Genomic DNA, 24,245 nt, shown 5'->3' with positions numbered 1-24,245 from the left:
ATCAGAGTCCAGTAATGGATCCCCAGCCAACCTGCATTGTTCTAGCTGACTGAAGTGCACTGTGGGCGTGCTGTTTTTCACTAATAATGCTGTCTTCTGTAGATCGAGGCCCCGAAAGCCGTGGCAGCAGACCTTCTCAGAAGTTTTTGGCACTCAGTGGAAGATCCTGTGGTTTATTCCTTTCAGGCAGAGGCAACCACTGCGAGTTCCCTACCACTTTGCCAATCATGTCTAAACAGATGGATGGTGGGCACAGATGGGTCCTCCATGCTGGAAGTGCATTACAGGTTTTATGATAATAGGACTATGACAGTCTTCAAGTCAATTAACATCCACCCACCAATCATAAGCATCACAGTGTGCCCCAGGCTTTATTTTAATAGTGGTCTTGATTCTGTTCTGAGATTAATAGAAGTTGTATGTTTAACTTTAAGCATATTTACTTTCAGTTGGTTTTCCAAAGAGATTTCTTTTGTCTTTGAGTTTAATACCAAAACCAAATGACTGGAATGCAGTCTTACTCTATTTGTTTGATACTGGCTTTTTTTTTTGGTAGGAAACACTGCAGTTTACACTGATTGTCAGCTTTCCCACTAAGTGTCTTATTCTGGCTTGAATTTTTTTTAGTGTTTTTATCAGTAGGTCTGTCTAGATAATATTCATGTCTTTTTTGTTCTGCATGTGTTTAAAATTCCCTGATACTGCCATTTATGTATGATATGCAATGCTAATCCTGCAGCACTTCACTATAAAAGGTAACATTTAAAACTAAGGCAACTTCCTAAAACTTCCTAAACCTTTCTCAGAGAGGTTTTTATAAATATATGTAAATGTGTGTGTTCATACAGAGAACTCTTACATCTTACAGTTATCTTTCTGCATAGATATGATCTTAGTGAAAAATATTCATGTCTTTATGTCAAGAAAAGAGATTAGATGTTCCAGGGTAAAATACACAGATAAAAAGGATGTCTTCCCTATATCCCAAGGATATCTTCGCAGCAATCCAACAAAAGTTGTATGGTACAGATACTAGAATGATTAGTTTTTAAAAATGCAGATTTAATTAGTTAACATAATGTACCACAAAGAAGAGTATATTGTCAATAAAGTTAGAAATTTTATACTTACTTTTCTTTAGTCATGATTAGCTGGAATTGGTCTAAGTGTTTGTATATTGGAAATATGTGAAAATATTTTTGAAAATTTATACATATGGTAGCTTGTTGTGGGCCCTTCAAGTATGGAAGTAGTTAACCAAAGAAAGCATCCTTAAGATTACATCTGGTAAAATGACAATGATTCCCAAACTACTGGCTCAGCTTTGCTGTATCTGGAAAAATTATGTCATTTATTATAGCCCTCTGTATCCATAGAAATATCAGCATGAGATGATTTTTTTTTACGAGACATTCACAGCTTCAGCATTTTCAGTTATGCTGCTTATTCTATTTTTTGCCTAGTCTAACAGGACTAGGATCCACCTGAAATGACAGCCATGCAACAGGATAATAAAAGGCACAATAATATATGTAGACTGTGTCTGGAGAGAGTAATAGTTCATTTGTAAACAGTTCATTCAAAAAGAAGGGCTAGATTTGTCATGAATGGTATTCATAACGAATTTTTCAATCAGTTCTTTTAAAATCTTAATATGGTCACTGCTGTGTTGGGTGTCCCTTTATTATATTAACAGATTTTGATGATCCATTGAAAGTTCCAAAAGGTGCATCTCAGAAATCACTTGAATTTTAAACTTTTGTAAACTTCTAACATTTGAACCAACTTTACTTTCCCTCTCCTTTTAAAAATAGATGCAGTATTTTCTTCATTTAAATTTCAAGTCCAATGTTCCACCATTTTTTTCACGGCTTTTTTAGACATGCATTTAGACTTTCTTTAAGATGGTATTGGCAGCAATGTTTAAACAAAAGGAGCTTGAGGAAAGTGGATGGAAAGTCTGGAGCAGTGCTTGAAATTGAAAAGAATGTGCATGTACATACTTCCATAAAGTAATGGCTGTATTCTTTTTTTAAGGAATTCCAGTATTATAGTATCTGTGAAACACATAGGGGAGTAATAGCAGTTTTGTTTTACGTGCCAATATTTAAATGTTTCATGTGCAAAACATAGTAGTTTTAAAAGTTTTTCATGCTAATCAATTATCATAGTTAGCAGATCATACACTTCTGAAGCTTACTGAGAGGATCAAGAATTAAACTTTCTTGATACATTCACTGTGAGGGCATGTAATTATTCTGTTTTCTAGTATCGTTTTAGTTAATTTAACTGTGCACGGAGAAACAAATCTGTAATACAGAATCTGCTCGACAGTAGGAACCTTAGTCATAGACAGTATACTTAATTTTTGTGCATGATGTGTGGGGAAGTAGAGGGACCATTAAATTTTGCTGCCTTTGAGGGGATAAAAATCCACAGGCGGCCCAGACGTCACATTGTGTGTTGTACTGCAGCATTCTCAAGCAAAAGAAGGTACCCAGCACAAGAAACCGCAGGCGGTCGGCTGTGGCGGGCGGGGCGAGGGTGGCCGCTCGGGGAGCAGGGCCTGCCCGCCGCCTGCCGTGGGTGAGACTGCTGCGCACTGGTGTCGTCTGGAACAGCTTCAGAACCATCCCGCCTTCTTTTCCAACAATCAGTCATAAACTAAAAATCAAAAGCCCCTTAAGTTCCAAGGCACTTACTTAAACGACCAAAAGAAGAACCTTGAGGCTGACGTATCAGGCATACGTCTTAAGTAAATGATACGCTCGAAAATCTTGCCTGATTCTCAAATGAAAATGGTAATTTCACAGATTCCCATTTTCTCAAAGGTTTTGGTATTGGATTTTTCTTGTAAATACGTTTTTTCTCTGTATCCCATTCATCCATACATTAGGAATCAGTATGTAAATGATTAAGGCAGCTACTTCATTTTTTGTCCCATTTCTGAGTACGTGGAGGAGGGAAGGGAGAATTTGGAGAGCCTTCATTTTCAGGAGGCACTGAGCTTTGTTCTTTGAACGACAGGCCTCTAAAAGTGTAAAAGAAATACAAATATTTTAAAAAATTTTAGCCACTGACCCTATCACATTACTAGTTTATGAGAGTAATGTTTCTGAAACTGATTCACAGTTGTTCCAGCAGGAAAAGGTCACATAGACTTTTATGATCTAATTTGAAATCCTTTAAACCTTGAAATCCTTTGAACCTTTACTTTGAAATGCAACTTCTTTCCCTCCAGGTCTCCTTCACGATTTTTTATTTTAGTAGAAACTGCATTCTTAAGACTAATTAGTGCTTGTCATTGTTACTCATTTAAAGAATCTTATAGACACTATTAATTTCATCCTAACATAACATCAGAACTACACATGCTTTATTAAGCACAGTGGATATTAGCTATGAACTTAACCATATTTGATTTCCTGAGGGGTACGAAAAGAAGTCAAAGCACTAATGAAAAGTAAGCTGAAAACATTTGAAAATACCTGGTTTATTTGTAGTATGGAGTAGCTCCTGGTAGGACTGAATAATGCTACCTTGCTATCTTCTCATAATACCAGAGATTTGAGATTTCATTTGAAAAATCTTGATGTCTAAAATAGAAGATTCTGCATTAAACCATGTTTACCAACTTATTCTCTGATCTGTTGGTTTGAAGGACAGCTGATAGAGTAGTTGAGACATACAATCATTTTCAGTCTTGAGGAGGATTCATGAGTAAGAAACCATCTAAGAATCGAGTGGTAGGATAGATTTTGAACTAGGCAGCTTATTCCTTGTTTTGAATCTAAAGTGGGCTAATGTGAGTGGAAGATTCATAAAAGCACAGGGAAAATGGAGATGGGGCCAAAGGCATTGTTTTGGTTCATTATCAAAGTTTACCAAATGAAGTGAGCGAGAGTTATGCAGTTAAATACACATGCCGTCATTATATGATGTCATTCAATGTTCATCTTACAGTTGTCCAATTTTATTCAGTAAATGATACTTTTCAGAAATTACGAATTTGTACTTTGTTTTGTGCTATATCAGGCCATTGTCTGGAATTCATGTAGGGAATGGAGGTGGCAAAGACAGGATTTCTGCAGGACTGTGAAAGAATCTTTTTCAAGTAAACTCTACATTCAGGTGAAACATGATAATGAGTTTTCTGGTAACCTGAAATTGTTAGTTAACATAACCCACGTTTTTTGTAATGTATTATTTACTGTACTTGGCCAGCCTTGCTGCCAGCAGTACATCACTTACAGCAGAGTGTTTCTGTCACATATTTGAGGATGCTGTCACTTAGATGTATTATTTGTTTATCTCCACCCTTTGTATTCACCATGCACTCAGTTTTGCTGCAGCTCACAATTAAGAAGCCAGTGCAGCTTTGTTGGAACAACCATATCACAAAGATAAATACTGGGTCTTCTCAATATCCCAACTGGAAATATCATTGCATTCCTTAAAAGTGGCTTTTTTTGTATGGTGGAGTCTTTATCTTTCTGGACAAAAATTGTTGCTCAGTCTACATATATTGCCATCAATTTTACTGTATTAGCGCTTCTAAACTATTTGTGAAATAAAAACTAAGTGTACTTTCTGAAGAATAAGATTTGCATAATACAATGTGGATCTTAATTAGTACCCCCTGGTACTTCTCATTCAATCCTGTACTACTACAGTTGTGTCATGTGTACAAGCATAGTAAATTGATTTTTTTAGCATTGTGTATAAGAAACACATTTTTATTCATAGTCTTGTAACCGATTGAAAGTTAACTGTCAGAAGACAAAGATACTGTTCTGTTTCTTGCACTTCAAGAAATTACTAGCTTTTGTTTAGCCATAAAATCTCATATCTGATGTTGAAGTCTGTGGACCAGGTTTGAATCTAATGAAGTGATCCAGCTGAGCATTGTAGTTTTCTAGCAGCAGCAATAAAAGTAGTCTTAAGACAGGTTTGTATATACATAGCACAAGTCCAGTGTATATGCTTCCAGGGCCTGTCCTTTCTTAGTCAGACCATTTCCCTCTGAAAGGATTTTTCTTTTCTGCCCTCAATATACATTTCTGTTAGTTGTACCTGATAGCCACTTTATAGCTCTCTGTTAGCTCTTAACAAGGTTGAATGAGTAGTGGGCACATGGTGTTCTTCTTCAAGTCCTGGTAGGCTTCAACTTATTATCTTCCAGCTGCATCAGGTTAGTGATCAGGTAAGAGGTAGAGACTCCTTTTATCACACTTTGAGATTATCCCTTGATGGCCCTTGGATTTTATGGTGTGCTAACTAGTGAGAATTCTTGAAGGACCTTTGAAACAAAAGGTCCCAGATCTCTAGAAGTTTACTTTGCACTTTAAGCTGATGACTTGCTTAAGTTTCGCTTAGTTTTCCTGCTGAGTAGTTGATTCATGGCATTAATGACATGATGAATTTTTGTGTTTGAAAAAGAGGGAGTTAGATTTAAAAATAACCTGACTTGGTGACTCAAAGGTTGAAGCTGCAGGTAGTGTCTCCCAGAAAATCAGGATGATAATGACTTCTCATTCAGCTCGGGATCTTTTGTCCAAATTATTTTCATTTGGCACTCAGTATTTCATTAATATGTCTATATAGTAGGAAGGGTCAATACAGAGTGCAAATGAGAGTGTTTTCAAGAAGGATTTACTTCATCTAGGAAGAAATTCTGCTTGTGAGTGATTACCATTGTGATTTATGTAAGAGATCAGAACTTTCTTGGCTGTACTTGAGTCTCATTTACCCAGACAAAATAACTTCTGTTGTCATGAATTCTCTACCATAGCAAAGTTACTACTTTGAATGAGTTCTGTTCATTCCTCTGCTCACTTTCAACTTTGATGGCTCTTCTCCTGTCTTTTCACAGAGCACACAGCAGCATAGAGTTGTCCTACCTGCAGTCATGTTCATATTGTCTTGGCCAGAATAGACACTGTGGTAGAGTAGCCTGGGAAGGTGTGGAGATACGGAGTATTGGTATGATTTTAAAAATATATATGTATAATTTTTGATATGAAAATTATCTGGTTCCATGTGGGTTTGGGTTGAGAGCGCGCAGTCAGTTGCTTAAGAGATTTGAAATCTGTTACGGATTCTATACATTGAAGTATGCAAAAAGAAGTTGTCACATGTCTTTATGGATTTTGAAGAAGTGCTGCCTTTTTTTGCTGTAATAAAGCATAGCTGGAGCTTTTTGTAACCTTAAGCATTATTTAGTATATAATTCAGATTAGTTTTACCTTGTTGCCCAAGTCAGTATCTCCTGACCTAAGCCAGTACATGCAGTTTTCTGGTGCTGCCACAGGTACATTTAGCAGCTGGAGTTCTGTGGCTCTTGTGTCAAAAAATAACTTTTTAAAATTGGTCCAGCTGCGAGACTTGAATTCTCACATACTTGGAATTTTAAGAATAAATCTGATCTCCTGTGGATCACTCTTGATTAACAGACATAACTGGTTTAAAAGATACGTTCTGAGCTGTTCTTCAGATATTCCTGCTAATTTATTTTTACTCATTACTTTATAAACATATGGTTAATAAAATGCTAAGTGGGATGTCATGACAAATCACGTTGTCATTCACATTCAGGATAATTCAGTATTCACATGCACATTATCATGTTCAGGATAAAACAACTCATAATATTGATGTGGCAATTGAGATATAGATGCAATCTTTCGCTTTATCGTCATTAGGAAATTATATATGTAAAATACAATGCTAGAAGTTTTTGTCTATACAGATTATTAAAAATCTTTGATTAAGTGAATGTACTTATTTGACAATATACAGGCATTACAAGGGATGATTTCAGTGCTGTTTAAAGTTATTTAGAACAGATTAAATGTGACAAATTCCTCCTTGGTATGCTGTTTATATAAAAATATAATTACCATTGTTACTACTACACTGTGTGAGGCACCTCATTTTCATGTTGACTGTTTTATATATGTGGTTTTTAAGGTTAATAGTTTTAATAGTTACGAGTGCAGAAAATATACTGAGAGTTGTCTCCTGCATTAGCAAAGATACATTTAGTTATTTCCCTTACACTAATAAGTTGAATCTAATTCTAAATTAGTCAAAATATCAGGCCTTCAGAACTGTCTGAGTGATAGCAAATGATGCTAGGGATTGTTTTGGGGAAGAATCGGTACTTCTAAATACAGTATCCATGCTTATGCAACATACTGCATGACTGAATACTTCAGGAAGCGTTGTTCTTCAAAATATTTTTGTACTACTTTCTCAGTGACTGAGCATTTGAACTTCAAGATTCATTGAAGTACTTGTATGTGTGAGCTGTGTTAGGCCTAGGACTTCAGTTCTGCTGAAATTGCTCAGTGGCATCTTGTGTCTTGCCAGAATACAGCAGTGATTAAAGTCAGTTGTTGCAACAAGGGCCATCTAAGTATTGCCTGTATAACTGTAAGAATAATTCAGATTTACAGTAGAACACATGCTTTTCAAGTTAGAAAATATGAAACAAATTGTAATTTATGTGCATTTCTGGGTGAATAAGTATTTCTATACACATTCCCAAGACTGATATACTGTAGATTACAGTTTAGTTTATCAACAGAAAATTATCGCTCTGTCTCCTTAACAGCTTCAATCTAAGCGTCAGGTAGCAAAAGAATACTGATTTTTGTAAATTAGCATTCTGAATTTTGTAGTTCACACATGGGCATGTGATTGAGTTTTACTAATTTGTTCTTTGTTTGATCTTGACTGTTTTCAAACAATGCTGAATAATGTTTATACTGGACTTGTTGAAAACTAGGAGGTCTAGCACTGTTTATACCTGAATGGGTAATGTTGTGAGGTGAATGGCTAAACAGTATACAAACAGGGAAACTTACTCTGGTATTCTTTTAATCAAATCTAAAAGTGCAAGAGTATGTTCAACTGAGAATGTATTGTCTTTTATTTATCTTTATTTTATTCATGTGATAGTTCTGTTTTTTCTTTTTGGATTGACTGAATTTACAGATTATTTTTTCATTACTACTGAGATTTCTTATGTACTGTATTTCTTAGAAATCTTATTTTTAAATAAAAAAATTCAAAGTTTCTTTTTGTCCTCTGGATTTTATTTACATTGGTTTAAAGTTGTGTAAATACTTTGCTAATATTTTCCAAATCTGTTTTTAGATTTTCCTAATTCTTTTATAAATTACTTTCATTTCTCAGTATTTTTTATTGTGACAAGATTAAGCTAGAATCCCAAATGATTGTTTTGGAAAAACGAACTGTGAAAAATCACTGAATAGTTCATGAGGTACTTACTATCTAAGCTTTGTTCTTTGTTTTTAAGAGAACAAATGAGTGTTGGTGAAAGTATTGAAAACTTTCTCTGTGAGGAGTATCTTGGTATAAGAATAGTAGTTACAGTATTGGTTAAATTTCTTGCCTAAATAATTAAATTATGTTTATGTAGCTATACTGATGCATTAAGCCTCCTTCCCCCCCTCCACCTTTTTTTTTTCCCCCCTTCTACTCTTGTTACATAAGGTAAAACCAATCAAATCTATAAACCGTGATGATGAGGGGGTACAAGCACAGGAGACTGAGGCACCTTCTGGCATATTTGTGCCAAGACAGAGTTCACAGTTCTCCATACCTGCTACTAGGGTAGGAGCCTCTGATGCAGGGGTAAAAGTTATATAAATTGCCATTTTTCAGATTGCAAAAAGAGATTTGGGGTTTTTTTTAAAAATCTTTGGCTTGTATGTTTTTATACAATGCATTAGATCATTCATAATCATTCTTGGAACGCTTTTTGAGAAAGTTAAATGGATCTGAATCAGCAGAATCACAGAATCACAGAATCATCTAGGTTGGAAGGGACCTTGAAGATCATCTAGTCCAACCATTAACCTAGCACTGACAGCTCCCAACTGCACCATATCCCTCAGTGCTATGTCAACCCGACTCTTGAACACCTCCAGGGATGGGGACTCCACCACCTCCCTGGGCAGCCCATTCCAACGCCTAACAACCCCTTCTGGAAAGAAATACTTCCTAATATCCAGTCTAAACCTTCCCTGGCGCAACTTGAGGCCATTCCCTCTTGGCCTATCGGTTGTTACTTGGTTAAAGAGACTCATCCCCAGCTCTCTGCAACCTCCTTTCAGGTAGTTGTAGAGGGCGATGAGGTCTCCCCTCAGCCTCCTCTTCTCCAGACTAAACAACCCCAGTTCCCTCAGCCGCTCCTCGTACGACCTGTGCTCCAGACCCTTCACCAGCTTCATTGCCCTTCTCTGGACACACTCAAGTAATCCAATGTCCTTTTTGTAGTGAGGGGCCCAAAACTGAACTCTTCTGTTTCGTGTACATGTGAATTTATGTCAGATTTTGATGCAGAGAGGTTTCACATAGTTTGGTCTCTTTCAAATGAGATACTGGGTTTAGACATCTAAAAAGAAGTGCAGAAGTGTTAGTGGCCACAGGAAAATATAGTAGAGAATAAATAGAAGCTGCTGGGTATGGTGTGAGCTGTAGTCTTATCTGTAGAAGTGAGGGGAAGATCTTAGACACCTGGGAAGATCCATTACAAGAATAGTGAGGCAAAGAAAAAAGCCAGTGGTTATGCATGCAAGGAAATTATTAAAACAGCTGAATTGTGGCACTTCATGAATAAGAGAGCACAAACTACATGATGACAATTTGTGGCACAGGACTTGTGTCTTCTGTTTCAACCCAAGAACCAGATTCTGGTAATAACAGTAATAAAAATCACTTTCGTACTGATCCTTCCACAACAGCATAAAACCGACCTGTAAAATTCTGTGTTCTGTGTGTATTCCAGAAAAAGCTGTTCTTGCCTGCTGCCAACAATTTCATTTTCTCTTGTCTAAAATTTCAGTGGTCCTCTTTTCCCCACATAATAAAGTCTGATTGATCTCTGGTATGAAATCTATTTAGGTTAGTATTTACAAATAAGATACAACTGACTTGGGTGAGTGTGTGACTTCTTTTTGATGTGTGGCAACAGAGATCTATTCCCAGTTGCCTATAAAAATAATTTTAATGTGTACACAGCAGTATTTTTAATGCCTAAAGCTCCTGGAAGTATTTCTTCATGTGTTTTGTCCTTTTATGAACTGAATGAAACAAAGTATTCAACAGTACTTTGAGTCTATAAATTCATTTTAAGAGTCTGCCAGGTAGTGCAGATGAACAAATCCATGCAAACACTGCTGTAGGCTGACCAATTACCCATATGAGCTGCAATTATATTAGTGTGCAAGGGCAGTTGGAGGGAAAATTGGACCCTGTGGACATCCAGCTGAGTAAACAGGCTTGAGGAAGGATGGAGGATGTGTTAGTCTGAATAAAATACAGCTAAGTTAATTTGAAAAAAAACCAGTCCAGAATTTGTATCAGTCACAGCACATTCTTTGTATGTCCTCTAGTTTCACAATATTTTTCTCATTAGACTTCCCCTCTCAGGAACATTTCCTTTGCTGAAGGTTCAGTTCAAGATCAGACACATGCAGCAATAGACTTGGTATGCAGTAAGCCAGAAAGCTGTATTTCAGTCGCACAGAGCTGAACATAAAATGAACTGGACAGGTGCTGCAGAGGAAAAATAACTCTTTCAAGCCTAAGTAATAATTTATCCCCAAATATAACATGATATGGCTGTTTAGGATATGCTTGACAACCTCACTTTTTTATTCCATGTAGCTAGGACTTTCCTGTAGCTGCCACAAAAATCCCTGCTTCCACAGTCTGTTGGCTGCCATTTGGGTGATAGGATCTTTTTTTCCAAGTGGTAGAAGTGCAGACAATGCAGTAATTTGAGCCCTACAGAAGTGAAATTTGATAATTGTTTTTGATAGCTAATGGATGCTAACCCACTGGGTAAGACAGCAAGTCTGGGACTCAGACGATCTGCCTCCAGTTCGCTGCATGACCTCTGGTTGTCTTGGTGAAGACACCTGGGTGGCTGAAGTGGGGGCCGGGTGGAGCTGTCATGCTGAAGGTGAAAGCTGCAATCCTCTGCTTGAGAGCTGCCATGCGTGCTGCTGCATCCTGTGACACAGCAGCCAAGGCCATAATCCCATATTGCATTCCCAGGGCTCCCAGGATGTCCAGAGCAGTGTGTCCCCACCGCCCTGGACTGCCTCTGCCTGAGGACCTGCACACTTGCTTCCTTCTTGCAGGACACCAGAGATCCTTCCCTGAAGCCTTTGAATGATGCAGCCTAAACACAGCTGGAGTGCATGGGCAGGATTTGCCAGCTACAGCAGCAATCCATCGCTATATTATGGCTATAGTAAGTGATTGTGCATATCTCTGAGCAGAGAATTACGGTTAAAGCAGTTCCCTGGGGTATTCGGTGCTCCTGCCATCACATCTACAGAGTAGTTCCAGCACATCTTGGGTGCTTGCAGTTGCCCCAGTCACAAAGTCCACATTCCCACAGTGTCTTGACTGGAGGTCAAAACTCCAGTATTCACTGCTGTAGCATCCTTTTCTAGGGACTGGGTATCAGGTTTTTCTTGCATCCAGTCTCCATTTCTTTTTGCCTGCATGGCTGATGCAGAGTAGGATTACAAGTGTTTTCTGCCTCAGAGGTATGCTAAGGATAACATTGTTAAAGGTGATAAAAGATTTGGTACTGTCATTTTTTTTTTATTTCCATGAAATATTTTGACAAATGAGATGCAAATTTTTTTAAATGATGCTGAAAGTCAGAAGTGTTGAAGATAACTTTGTCTGTCATGTAAGTGTGCAAACTTGATACTTGCTATCAAGTGCAATATTGTGATAAATATGAAAGAAATTTAAGGTCTGCAATGGCATTGTTACAGTTGTAGGAGAAATAAGTAGCTGTATAATAAAGACCTTCCAGCTTCAAAGTGAATGAAACGACATGATGAAAAAGAAAAAAAGAAAAAGAGATTCGTTGTCCCATATGTTTATGTCTGATGAAGCTCTGTCATGTAATAATGCTCCTGCAGTGAGGCTAGAGAGGCAGAAGCAGATAATTCAATAAGATGATCTGTTTAATTGACTTTCTAACATTATTTCCAGTCAAGACAATTCACCAAATGTCTGCTAATGATAAAATAATTTTACTTTCTCTCCTTATACTGCCAAAAGGAAGTTAGAAAGATCAGAAAATAAATTTCCTTCTTTTCCCACTTCATAAAAAAGTAATGATTTATCTCATGATGAGGAAGTGGTTTTGAGTGCATTTTAACAAGACAGTAAGTACTACACTTCTCAGAAAATTTTACACTGCAGCTCTCTGGCAGCAGTGTCTGATTTAAATGAACAAGGAGAACCAATCAAAAAAGAGTATGCCTTGGTGACACAGATTTTAAGTAAAAATACAAGTATCATGCTTTTTGCATTGGGTTAAATATTAAATGCAAGTAATATCTGCAAATCCTATTGCACATATGTTAGCTTTCTACATACTGTGGATAAGTAAGTTCAATTTACTATGCCGATGTTGATCTCATCTCTAAATCAGACTGGTTTGCTACAAAATTCAGGGTTGAGGAGTCTGACTTGGAAGTCTTACACTCATTTTGGCTGGGCTTCCTAAAGACCAGGATTTCTCCAGGCTCTGAGTTGGTACTCAGTAATTTAATGGATGTGTAAATATCTTAGAGAATAATTTTCCACAATATCTGTGAAAATAAGTAGCCAGGTGTACAATTTTAGAAGTATCATAACTGAAAGACAGTTAGCAACTCAAGTGTACCTTACTTACCTCTGGTGAGGTACAAGGGAAGCCATATGTGAGAGATTTCATCAACTAAGCTAGTCCCAGAAGTATTTCTGTCTTATAGCATTTTGCTTTTTGAAAAAATATTTGTTACCTAATCTGGGGGTGTAAAATTTGTGCCGTCTATAAAGAAGTATAAATTTGCAAAATTATATTCTGGGAAGATGGAATCCCACTTTTTTAAAGTCACTTTGGAAGTGCTGTTAATAAAGAAAAATAACACTATTCCAAAGAAAAATATCTGTATTTTTGGAATGGCTTTATCTTCTGAGTCCAGAAGTGGGATTTTGGCCACTATGTTTCTAAATTCAAGGTATGGTTCCCCAGACTTAGCTGCATTCCTTGTTCCCATGTGTAACTTTGACTTCAGCTCTTACAAGGCAAATTCTTTTGAATTAGGTCCAGCTTATTAACTGTATCAGCTTTTTCTTTATCACTGTGCTTGGCAAGTTTTGCCAGCAAATTATATTTTTTAGAGTGTTTTGGTTCCTGTGTTTGACGATACAAATCTTAATACTACTTCTTATGAGGCCACATTAGCACTATCTCCATTCAGTTATGATTCCTTACAGACAGCTACTTTCTGTGATCTGTTAGCCTGGCTTTAAACTAGTACTGATGCTGATAAACTACTAGGAGAAGGCAGTGCAGAGTATTTCCCAAAATATAAGTAGATTAGAACTGTGCAATGATCTTTGTTATAAATCTTTTATTCTCATCTGAGAATGAAATCAGGTCTGTAAATATTTGTTCCCATTTAGATTAGAACAAGTGCTATAGTGAATCCTTTAATTTGTGATTAATTGAATCACCTTTTCCTCTTATTTTTCTTGGGATTAAAGTCAGCCTGTGACCACTCAGGATCACTCTACCATTGCTCTTTAATACTGTTACGCTTCAGGTTTCCTGGCACTTTGTTGCTGCTCAATATCAGCAGACCAGGCAACATATTAGAACATATCAGGCAACTTTTTACAGACTTTTGCTTGAAAATTTTTTAGTGTGACAGCATTCAGACTGTGGTTAGGTATTAGCATTTGTCTCAGTCACTGATGAACCCGCTGCTCTTTGTCCCAACGGTCAGCCCTTAGGGTCAGTGCCAAGGGACAGCAATTTTGTTGGCCCAGCACCAGATTGCCTAGAAGCAGGGAAAAGTGAAGAGTGCCAGTACTTTTTGCTCTTACAGATGCCTTAATGTGGCCGGGACAATGGCATGGGGCCAGCAAGTTCAATGCAGCATTTATGGGATACCACTCCTTTTCTGGATCAGCAGCTGGAAGTTAGGCAGGGTAGTGAGAGCCCCTAAAACAATGAAGGTTGATACAGCAGCATCACATCTCTACACTCCCATTCCTTCTCTGGCTGAGGGTAACACCCATGTTGACTGTGCAGTCCCAGCTCATCTTAAAAATGGATGCAAACTCTGTCATCAAGGCCCCTGACAGACGATGTACAGTACTTGCATTAAGCACAATTTATTATTAACCTTACTATCATTTGAGTTATTGCATGCTGAATGCTTTTCAAATATTGTCCCTTCCTTTACATTTATTATCCCGGTCACAGAAGCCTGGATAATCCACTTCGTAAGAAACAGCCATATCCCACATCAGATAAGGAATCTGGGGTGCCTAACATCCAGGAGTGCATAGGCGCCTAGAATTTGAAGTATATGCATTTTTCAGCTTATGCTGATAAACTTTTTGGGTACACTGATGATGCACATCTGGACCAAGGAGAAAGATCATATTTTTCTGCCTTTGAGTTTGGATTAAAATAAAGAAAATAATAACATGTGAACATGCCTTAGGTAATTATGGTGAGATTTAAATTTACTTTGTTTCCAAATATTGGAGTTTTATCTATATACCTTTAACATAGAAACTACTTGTAGGGAAATTGAAAATTTCTGCATCCAATCTGGCTACTCTAAACAGTTGCATATTTGGACATATTTCTACAAAAAAACCCCATAAATGCAGCATGTGTATGGCTGGGTAACAATTTTGGTTATTCATCACTAACAGCCAGGACTGGAAATTTTAATCATATGTCTCTTCACTCACCAGTAGTACAACATTTTCAGCAAACGGAGAGGTAAGTATTCTTCTGGGCAAGCCTTTAAGGATCAGCTGTTCTGCTTTACTTCAAGGTATTAAATCCTGGCACTGAAAAATCAGGTTATGGTTTCCCTGTCCTCCTACCTTAATACCCCCAGAACACAACAGCTCAGAATTTATTTTTTCTTAGACTAGTCAAATGATCTCACACCCTGATAACTCTGGAAAAATAGTCTTACAGAAGCAACCACAACAGGTGCTACCTTCATATCCTTGGGTAGGGAGAAGCCACAGCCACATGTATGGCATGGGGAAGGAGATGCAATGCATTTGCCATTGGTCCAAGTGTTCTTTGTTTTCCATCTTGAAGAGTCAGGAACCTCATTTGAGGGATAAAGTGTGTCTTTTTAACACAGTGCTGTTTTCAGGTAGAGGAAGTTACAGCACACCAGGCAGGGACAGGGCTGTGGAGGACTCTATAAGTGGCTCTGTGACCTGTCTTCTTTCTTGTTCGCTCTTGCGTATGAACAGAGACATCTAGCACCATCCTACATACCTCAGAGCAGCATCTCCTTGTAGGTGGGAGAGGGCTCTATAAAGTCAGGGACATAAAATCTGTCACCACCACAGGAACTACAGAGGAAGAAGTTGGGCTCTGAAGCACGGTGGAGATGGCTCCTATGCTGATAGCGGGGAGGGAGAAAGTGGCTCTGTATGCAGTGGAAGTAGCGCATGTGGGAATTGTTTTCCCTGTAGGAGCTTGGGCACTGGTCTGCTTCCCCAGGTGAGATAACTGAGCAGGAGTTTCCCTTTTCTCTGGCAGACTTTCTAAGCTTCTCTCAGGCCAAAGGACTCTTTAAGTTTTGTCACTTGAAACAAATGCTCGATGTCAGATGAAACTTAAGCACTCCATGGTTCTGTCATCTTCAAATTAGGCAGTGGCTTGGCAGATAGCCACAGACAGATAGGAAAAGACAAGCAAGAGTTGATAACTGAGGGATTGTAAAAGCCCTTCTAAAAGACCTGCTTTTCTAAAAGATTCACATAAAATCCAAACTATGAAATCCTAACATGTTTTTGCTGATCTACTGAGCACCTAGGTGGAGAAGTCCTACAGGGTCAATTCAACAACCTCTATAGCTTCTCAGAAAAACATGAAGGAGAAGGAATGTGACCATGTGAGCATCAAACACCTTTTCAATGAGAACTTAGAACTAATTTGACATCTCAGCAGCATAGTGTCTCTCTGAGTATCTGCTGCATAAACACAGCTTTACTTGCAGCTCTCCAGGATAAGGATATGTCTGAACCTCAGTAAGTGAGTATGGGGAGATGCACACACTGAATTAAATATTTTTTCAGGACCTGATTTACAACTGTTCAACAAAATCAGAATGCTATTAAACATCTAATTTTGTGCTGACTAACTCTAGATGGAAAGTATAAAAAATAGGATTTTTCATTAGAAAATGTCAGCTTAAATTAGACTTTCTTTCAAGAAAATGTTTGTTTTTGAAGAATTTTTCAAAACAGTGTTTTCCATATTTTAGAATCAATGCCATTTCACTCCATTTTCTCACTTACATTGACTTTCTGCTCAGTATGTTTTGAAATCTCAAGTCAGGCATACAGCTCTGTTGTTGGCAAATCAGTTCTGAAATGACATTTTGCAGCCCACAGACCTCAAGTTGCCAAAAACCAATTATTTCAACAGCAGTGCAATGCTTGTGTTATTTCAGTACATCTTTATCTTTATTATCACTAATGCTCCCTGTCTATTAGTTTCTCTCTGGTGGTATTGCATGGGGCATGAAAGTCAATACTTGGTGCAATGGAATAGGTTTGTCATGTTAACAGTGTGCCACAATAAAATATGTTAGAACCATTTATAGGTAAAAACAGTGATCTTTTGGTCACTAAGTTCCTCTTCATTTTCAAGTACTAGCATTTTTGGTGAAAAAAAAATATTCGCTCATTTGTAAGGAAGAAAGCTATTGAAAATAATACCTCAGTATTCTTTAACCTTTGAAATGATATGTTAATTTATGAAAGGAGTAACATTTTACATCTAATCAGTCAAATGTAAAGGGAGATAATACAGTACTGTTCAAGTAAGAAATTTATTTGTATGAGGAAATCAGTTTATATTTAAAATGAAGAATAACCATGAAGGTGGTGAGATGTCCAAAACTGGCAGGAATGTCATTACTTCACACAAGGGCTAGATTAGGATCACAGTCCACTGCGGCAGGTCAGGAAGCAAGTAGCAAACATTTAATCCATTGTAACAGAATGCTTGAAATTACCTGCCTAAACCCTAAGAATTGGCAAAGAGGGATTTCAAGATGTGAAGTGTCTTGTCTGTCTCATTTTGATTTTGGCACTTCAAACAAGAATTCTGACTATACATTTCAACTGGGGGGGGAAATATATTATGAAATACCTTCTATCAGTGATGTTTGCTCTTGTACTGTTGCCTGCAGTATGTAAGAAAGAAGAAAGTGCCTCATTACAGAAAAAGTTTTGATAAATCCTTCACAAAACATGTCAGAATGGTGTGCAGGCTAGCCGTATATTCATAGCAAAGATAAAAGTAAATATGGACAGGTATTTAGAAACATGAGGGGCTGAAGATGCACATCTGAGTGGTTTAATTTTCCTGAATGAGACATAAAGACCTGTTCCTCCAAGGCGTGACTCTGAATTCTTTCCAATGTCAAAATGCTTCTGGTACAGAGTGGTAATGAGAGATGCAAGAAGCAGTGGTATTGTTAGCAAATGTGTGTGAAGATTAGTCTCTTTATCCTTTGTGATACTGTCATTTCAGATGGTTTTGTTCTGTTAAGCACAACTTCTTGGGGCTTCCCTGTTGAATTGCTGCGTTATGAATGGGTGCATCATGCTGAGACACACAGCCCACTCTTCCCAAGCCTTCCTGCAAATTCCCTAGAGAGCTGACTTTTTAAAAACTAGACATTTCAAGTCTGACAAAACTACAGCTACTTAAAAGAAGATGTAACATTGTTGAAATTGTTGAACTTCAGCCACAGTCACGTCTGATTGATCAGATTTCCCACCTGCATGCCTTTTTCAAAGCAGCAAAATTATTCTTTGTCTGAATGTACTAGCAAGCCAAATTGATATCTGTAGACTTCAGAGAGTCTTCTCATTAAAATGTAGCTGCTGTTTTCTGAAAAATGAACTCAAAGACAATTGAAAAACCAGAGATTAATGTTACATTTAAGATGTGTCACTCTCTATATATGCCATTTTAAATGCTTGGAAAAAGAATTAGGAAAAATTATCTGTCGCAATTGAAATTAGTGTGCATGTATGGATGTGTATGAACATTTTCGCAGTTTTGGAGAAGTCTGAACAAAACCACTACTCTTCCAATCAGATCTTGACAGGCTGAAAAGCAGACGATACAGAATAGTATTTAGCTGAAATTATTATCTTGAGAATTGTATCTCTTTTGTTTGAAGAAGTCAACAATGGCACATTTTCTTATAGTAATTTGTGGCTGATTCTGAGTAAGGAAGAAATGATTGGTTTTTTAGCACATCTTTTCCATTTATCAAATTTTAGGGCAAAAGAGAGGAAGAGAAATTTGCTTTCTCATAAAAGATATGTGGTAAACCAAGTTAATGTATGGCTTAAAAGGGGACAAGGGGAAAGTACTATGACTGCATCTGGAGAATACTCATGAGGCTGTTCCATTACTCCACATGTCCACTTGACATTGTTAGGTCTAGTAAAGGTTGTGGCAAAAGTATCTTAAATGGACTTTCAGTTACAGTTCTAAAAGTCTTTGAATGTGAAGGTCTATATTGTATTACAGTGGTAGCTGAGTAGAAAACCAGTGCTATGTAGTCTCTATTTATTTATCATATAAAATAGATGGCAAAAAAAGTGCTGGAAAATTAGTTTGTGAGGAAGACAGCAACTGCAGATCTACTAATTTAGGAGCTCTTTGCAGGATATGCTATCTCTATCCATACATTTTGTATAGTTATGCATAAAGGCCAATCAGGATTTGAAGGCAAGCATTCATATCATTAACTAAATAGCTGGTTTAGATTATTATCGTCCAGAGGGGATGGCTAGGTAGCTGAAATGATTCATTCAGTTTGTCTAATATGTCCTTAGAATTATAAGTTGTGTAGATGAATTGAGTTACATTATTATATGAAGGCCTCCCAGAATCAAGCTTTAAGAAATAGACTCTGCTGAGACTCCAGAGCCATCTTCAGACAGGTAATAATTTTACCAGGTGGAACTGAGTTAAATTTTACACTTCTTTCTATTTACACATAGCAGGGTCAGACCTGCTTGCTTTAGGGACAGTAGCCCCAGAAGCCCACGCCCAACATTGCAAAATAAGTAGCAAAGATCTTAAGTAAGTATCAAACTGGGAGCAAAAGGTTGCCACCTCTGACTGGTTACAACCAAAGGGAACACCTGAGTTAAAAGGGAAGAAAAGGTCTAGCCTCACCTCATGTCAAACCACCACTTATATTAAATGTAGAAAGATGTATTGCAAACGATTAAAACTGTGAAAGTGAATGCAAAATTGAACTAAAATGCAATAGACGTGTCAAGACAAGACGAAAATCTCTCAACCTACTTCTTTTCTAAGATAATTGATTTCCAAGTCATATGAAATAAAGGAAAACCATCTAGACTTTGCTATAGCATTTAACATGTCCAGTAATAAACTGAGTTATGACAGAGAAGTCAAGAACTGATTAAAAATTTTGAGATGTGCGAGAAATGGGATAGAGCTAGTTGAGAGAACAGCAGCAGTTGTGTCAACCGGGAACTGATACATGCATGGCATACATGGTTTCTGAATAAGACAAGTGGCATGCTTGCCCCAGAGGTGGGTGCTGGCTTTGAGGGGAAACAGCATCCACACCTCCCCTGCCCACCTCGGGTGCACTCAGCATGGCTATGAGAGCAGAGCGTGACACTGCTGTCTTTGGGAACAGTTGTGCAAAAGGGACAGCTATGCAGCAAAATGGCAAGGAGTTGCTGGTGACAGCTGCATTTGGCTGCCAAACCTTTATTGCTTGTGGTGCCCTAGGAAAGGGAAGCAATCAACGTTGCTCTTTTTTTTTGCTTTTGGCCAAATTTACAGTGAAGTCTGGGGGAAGGGCACCGATATCCCTAGAGCCCTCTGCATTGTGCTGTTGTTCATGCCAGCACACAGTGAGCACCAAGTAGGTGTTTCGGTCCTGGCAGATAAGACTGTTTCAGCAGGCCCCAAACTGGAGATGTGCTGTAAACAAAGTGCTTGCTCCACATCCAGTTACAAAAGTGCAGTGTATTTGATGAAGCCTATCAGTATGCCTCTCTCTTCAAAGAGAAGGTGAAAAGAATACATCCCTTCTTCTGAGGAGATTGTGAACAAGCAGCATAATGAATTCCATTTATTACTAGGCTTCTTAGCACTGAATCTCAGGGGATATAATTCAGGGTTCTATGATTCTCACATGGCTCATAGGGATGAAATCCAATCCACAAATGAGATGGATGGAGTATTATCCTGTACCGAACACTAATGGACACCCGCCTCATGAAACAGGGCACTTAATGAATAAAGAACACTTGTGTGAGACACACAATTCTTAAATATCAAACATTTTTTTCTTGAAAATGGCAAGTGCAACTCCACCTCCCTCTTTGAATAGTGGGTTTCCTTTGGGGAATTTTTTTAGAAATGAAAAAAGCCATATACTGCATTTCATAAACTTTTTAAAAAAATAAATTTAACGTAATGCTAGAATTTTAGGATTTCAATTCATTGTGCATTGGCTCTATTACTGTGCATGACTTATTTAAATGGAAAGAATGCAAATGAAGCATTTTCTGAGGCCGGTTTAGAGCGTGCAGTTGAACCCTCCAGTTTTGGGCATGTCTCCACCACTGACTGTCTCCTGCCCAAGTTGAAAGTTATCATAGCACAGACGTGCATATACGAGCAGCAGTTCTGTGGACATATTGAAATTATACATTTTTAGTTCTTCAAGTTAAACCATCATATTTGCCTGTGAGTTTGACTGATCCGTACTTTTAAAAACTAGTTTTCACTTATTTATGTTTTGCTATATCTGCTTTGCTAGTCAGCACTCAGCATTTATTACTTCAAGTTGCTTGCAAACAATAGTTTACCATTGTTTTCTTTCCTGAATGTCATCAGCCTGAGAACTAGGTCTCCAGTCTTTTGGAAGGCAGCTTGTCCACCCCGAGGTGGCACCTGCCACCCTCCGTTTTCTGCCTGTCTCAAAAAGTGCTGATCTTGGCCTGGAAGACCACCAGGCACTCATGATGGGAGCAAAAGGAGGGATGTTGGAAAGACACTACCAGTCAGCCTCTGTGTCAGCCTTTTTTATTACTTTCAGTGAAGCTGCTGGTGCTGGTGGTGGCTCCTCTTAACCAGGACTGTTTGTGACTAAACTATGGACCTCTACACATTCCTGGAGGTATACCCTGCCACCTCCTGGGCACCCTGGAGCTCCAGAAGAGAGGAAGTATGTCTACCCACAAGAAAGTGCTAAGTGTCTGGTTATGAAACCTGGTAAGAATGCCAGCTTTCATCACTCCAGCAGTCAGCAAAAATGCTTCTTGGACAAATCCTGACATGGTTTGATTATTTTAACTTTTTTTTTTTTTTAAAAAAGCCTTATTTGTTTCTTTACTGATGTCAAATGGGAAAAAATAGAAAGGCTAAGCAAAGTTAATAGCAGTTATTCACCACCACCACTACCACTGCCACATTATGAAGGAATCATCAAAATTGTATTTTCCAGAGGATGTAACTCAGTTGAAAGCAGTGGATTGTCAGGCTTCTGTAGCCATGTACTGTTCCCTTAATAGAAATGAAAAATCTTGGTGCCATAAAGGACCTCTCTGTGTGAGTTTATGTGAATGGGTTCTTTAGGTGCCAATGACCATGGACAGAAAATATTTACCAGAAAACGGAAAGGAAAGAGGAAAAGTACATGCTGAGGGGCAGCGTGTGAAAGTCTCCCAAGAGCTGTTAGATTGTGGAGGCCAGCAGTTGTTCTGGGTTCCCATGAAGGGCTGAGGCAGGGCTGTATGTGCACCTGGTGAAACAAGGGAGCACTGGAGGGGCTTTCCAAACACCTACCTAAAAGCCTCTGTTGCATCAGTGCAACATCCCATGTCTGAGTAAATAGCTGGGGCTGGTCTCCCAGCTTCAGCCCAGCAGCAATGAGTGTGTGCAAGTGTGCATGGGTGTGTTTGTGAGGCAGCAGGTAAACGAGATATGTGGTTAGCTGTCTGCTATTAATATCAATGGTTTGGCTCCAATAATGGCTGGACTAATCAAAAGTTTCCTAGGAAATATAAGCTGTGATCTGTGTTTGCCCACAGGCCTATTGACTATTGTGGAAAGGGAATTACCAACACTGGAAGGGCTTCCGCATACCATGGGTAGTCTCAGGACACTAGACTGTCTCTATCCACCAGTGAAAAAAATGCTGCTCTAGACTCAAAATAACAGGAAGAGGTTTTCAGAATCACTGGGGTTTTTTTAACTTCCAAAGACAATCGAGGACGTTTCTAGTAGCAGATTAAAAAAAAAGATTTCAAGATCATCCCAGAATCTGAACATTCTTCTTGTTCTCTCTACTTAAATCTACAATACTAGTTTGGGTCTTTCTGTGCCAGCACTGTGTATCCTCCAGTGCAGCATACTGTGAGTTCTTTGTTTGACCTGTTCTATTAGTAGGTGTTGGGACCTTATGGAAAGAAACTAATTGATTCCTGAGGGCTCATTATGAGCAGTGGTCTTCATTAGCTCCCTCCTGGATATGAAATGGGAATGTCCCCTTAAGTAGAGTCAAAAGCTGAGCCAGACTGGAGAAGACAAACTTCATAAAAACCAAAACCCTTGGGGAAAAGTCAGGCTGGCAATTATTTTCTTAATGTGTTAAGAAGACAGGTATCCAGCAATGGATGAACTTGCTTGCATCTTATTTCACTTAAATAAGACCCAGATTTTTGATTTACCATGTTTTATATTTTGATATCTTCTTTTGTTCCTTTGAAAATGTGGAGAAGGATGCTTAGCCAAAAACTTAGCGTCAAATTAACTGAAAAATTCACTTGAAAAATCCAGCTCACTTGAAAAATTTAAGTTACCCCAGTTAAAAAGAATCCCACCCTTTTACCGAAATGGAAGTTTGAATAACCTTAAAATGCATTGCTATTATGTAGCAAGCAATAACATATGCTTTTCTCATAAATCTGTCTTTTCCTGAAAGGAAAAAAAGATAATCTGAAAAATTTTGTCCAATTACATATTTGTCCCTGTGTCATGTATGACGGTATCTTCAAGCAGCATAGGAAATGAGATCTCTTCCTGCATATTACAGTATTTTAAAAATCCCATCTGCAAAACAGACATGGCTGGGAGAAAGGCAGGCCTCCCAGCAGGCAGGAGAAGGCATGAGAGACGCACGTGTATGGGAAGCATACACTGACCAGTGCTGCGGGCATTGTTTTTCTGGGTGCCAAAAATTCCTCTTCTGCCCTCAGCTAATGCAGGAAGGCAACAGGCGGCAACAGAAGGGAGGCTCGTTAACTCTGTCTTTCCTGACTGCACAAAAGCAAATATCCATGGTGTTTGTGCCTACAGGAGATGTGTAGTCTTCCTGAAGCTTTGGGAGCAGTGTTCCTCTGGGATTGAGCAGCTCCACTGGTCTCAGGGGGCTTGGTAGAAGAACATCCTGCAGGACTGAATTTGCTGTGGGTTGGGCATCTGAGAGCAGCCTGAGATCTCCCAGCTAGCTATAGCGTGATAAAACTTTTACCCTCTTTTAAGTACAGTGAACTGGCTCATGACTACCTAAAGGGTGGTCTCCCACTCCCAGCTGTTGCGGTGCTGCTGGGGATTTGTGAATTGTCCTAGTAAGGCAGGTTAGTGGCTGAATCAGTTGGTCTCTTCACCTGTGATCAGAATTCAGTAGGTGGGAAACTGCAGAAAATCCACCTCTTCACATTAGTCCCAGGTTTCCTTGCACTGGTAATTATGTTTGTTAGCTGAGGTTAGGGATCATGTGTGTAAGCAAGCAGTAGCATTCTTCTTGTCTGAGATTTATCTCACACCTGGAGTTGACTGCTGTGTGCAGTCCCACAGTGATGATGAGCCTGTTAGTGAAGGCTGTGGGAGAGATCCAGGCTGGGACCATTTAGGACATCTGATTGTATGCTGCCTACCGACAATGGGATAAAACTCTGCTGTTGGTGTTCTCCGTACCTTATGATGTTTATCACAAAGCCAGGCTGTTTGACCAGAGTGTAGAGAGTGAGCCAGAATGAGTTAATGCCTCCTATGCACTGTAAGTGTGGTGAGCCCTCACACAGCACCTGACCGTAGGCACACCTCCCAATAATCCAAATTT

The 24,245-nt window shown here is 38.6% G+C and overlaps 1 protein-coding gene across 5 annotated transcripts in view; it reads left to right on the top strand.

Moving 5' to 3' along the window:
• The window catches only part of ZDHHC21 (zDHHC palmitoyltransferase 21), a 45,206-nt gene extending 37,125 nt beyond the window's left edge, over nt 1-8,081 (top strand). For all 5 annotated transcript variants that reach the window (XM_074855800.1, XM_074855796.1, XM_074855798.1 and 2 more), the window contains one exon: nt 103-8,081. In XM_074855800.1, the coding sequence (XP_074711901.1) occupies nt 103-235 (133 nt within the window). In that variant the 3' untranslated portion in view covers nt 236-8,081. The remainder of the gene's footprint in view (nt 1-102) is intronic.
• Nucleotides 8,082-24,245: the final 16,164 nt, after the last annotated feature.

This window comes from Strix uralensis, chromosome Z, assembly GCF_047716275.1.
Source record: "Strix uralensis isolate ZFMK-TIS-50842 chromosome Z, bStrUra1, whole genome shotgun sequence".
In the NCBI taxonomy this organism is placed as follows: domain Eukaryota; kingdom Metazoa; phylum Chordata; class Aves; order Strigiformes; family Strigidae; genus Strix; species Strix uralensis.
The sequence above is the reverse complement of the archived record's forward strand: the minus strand, read 5'-3'. Positions and strand labels throughout refer to the sequence as shown.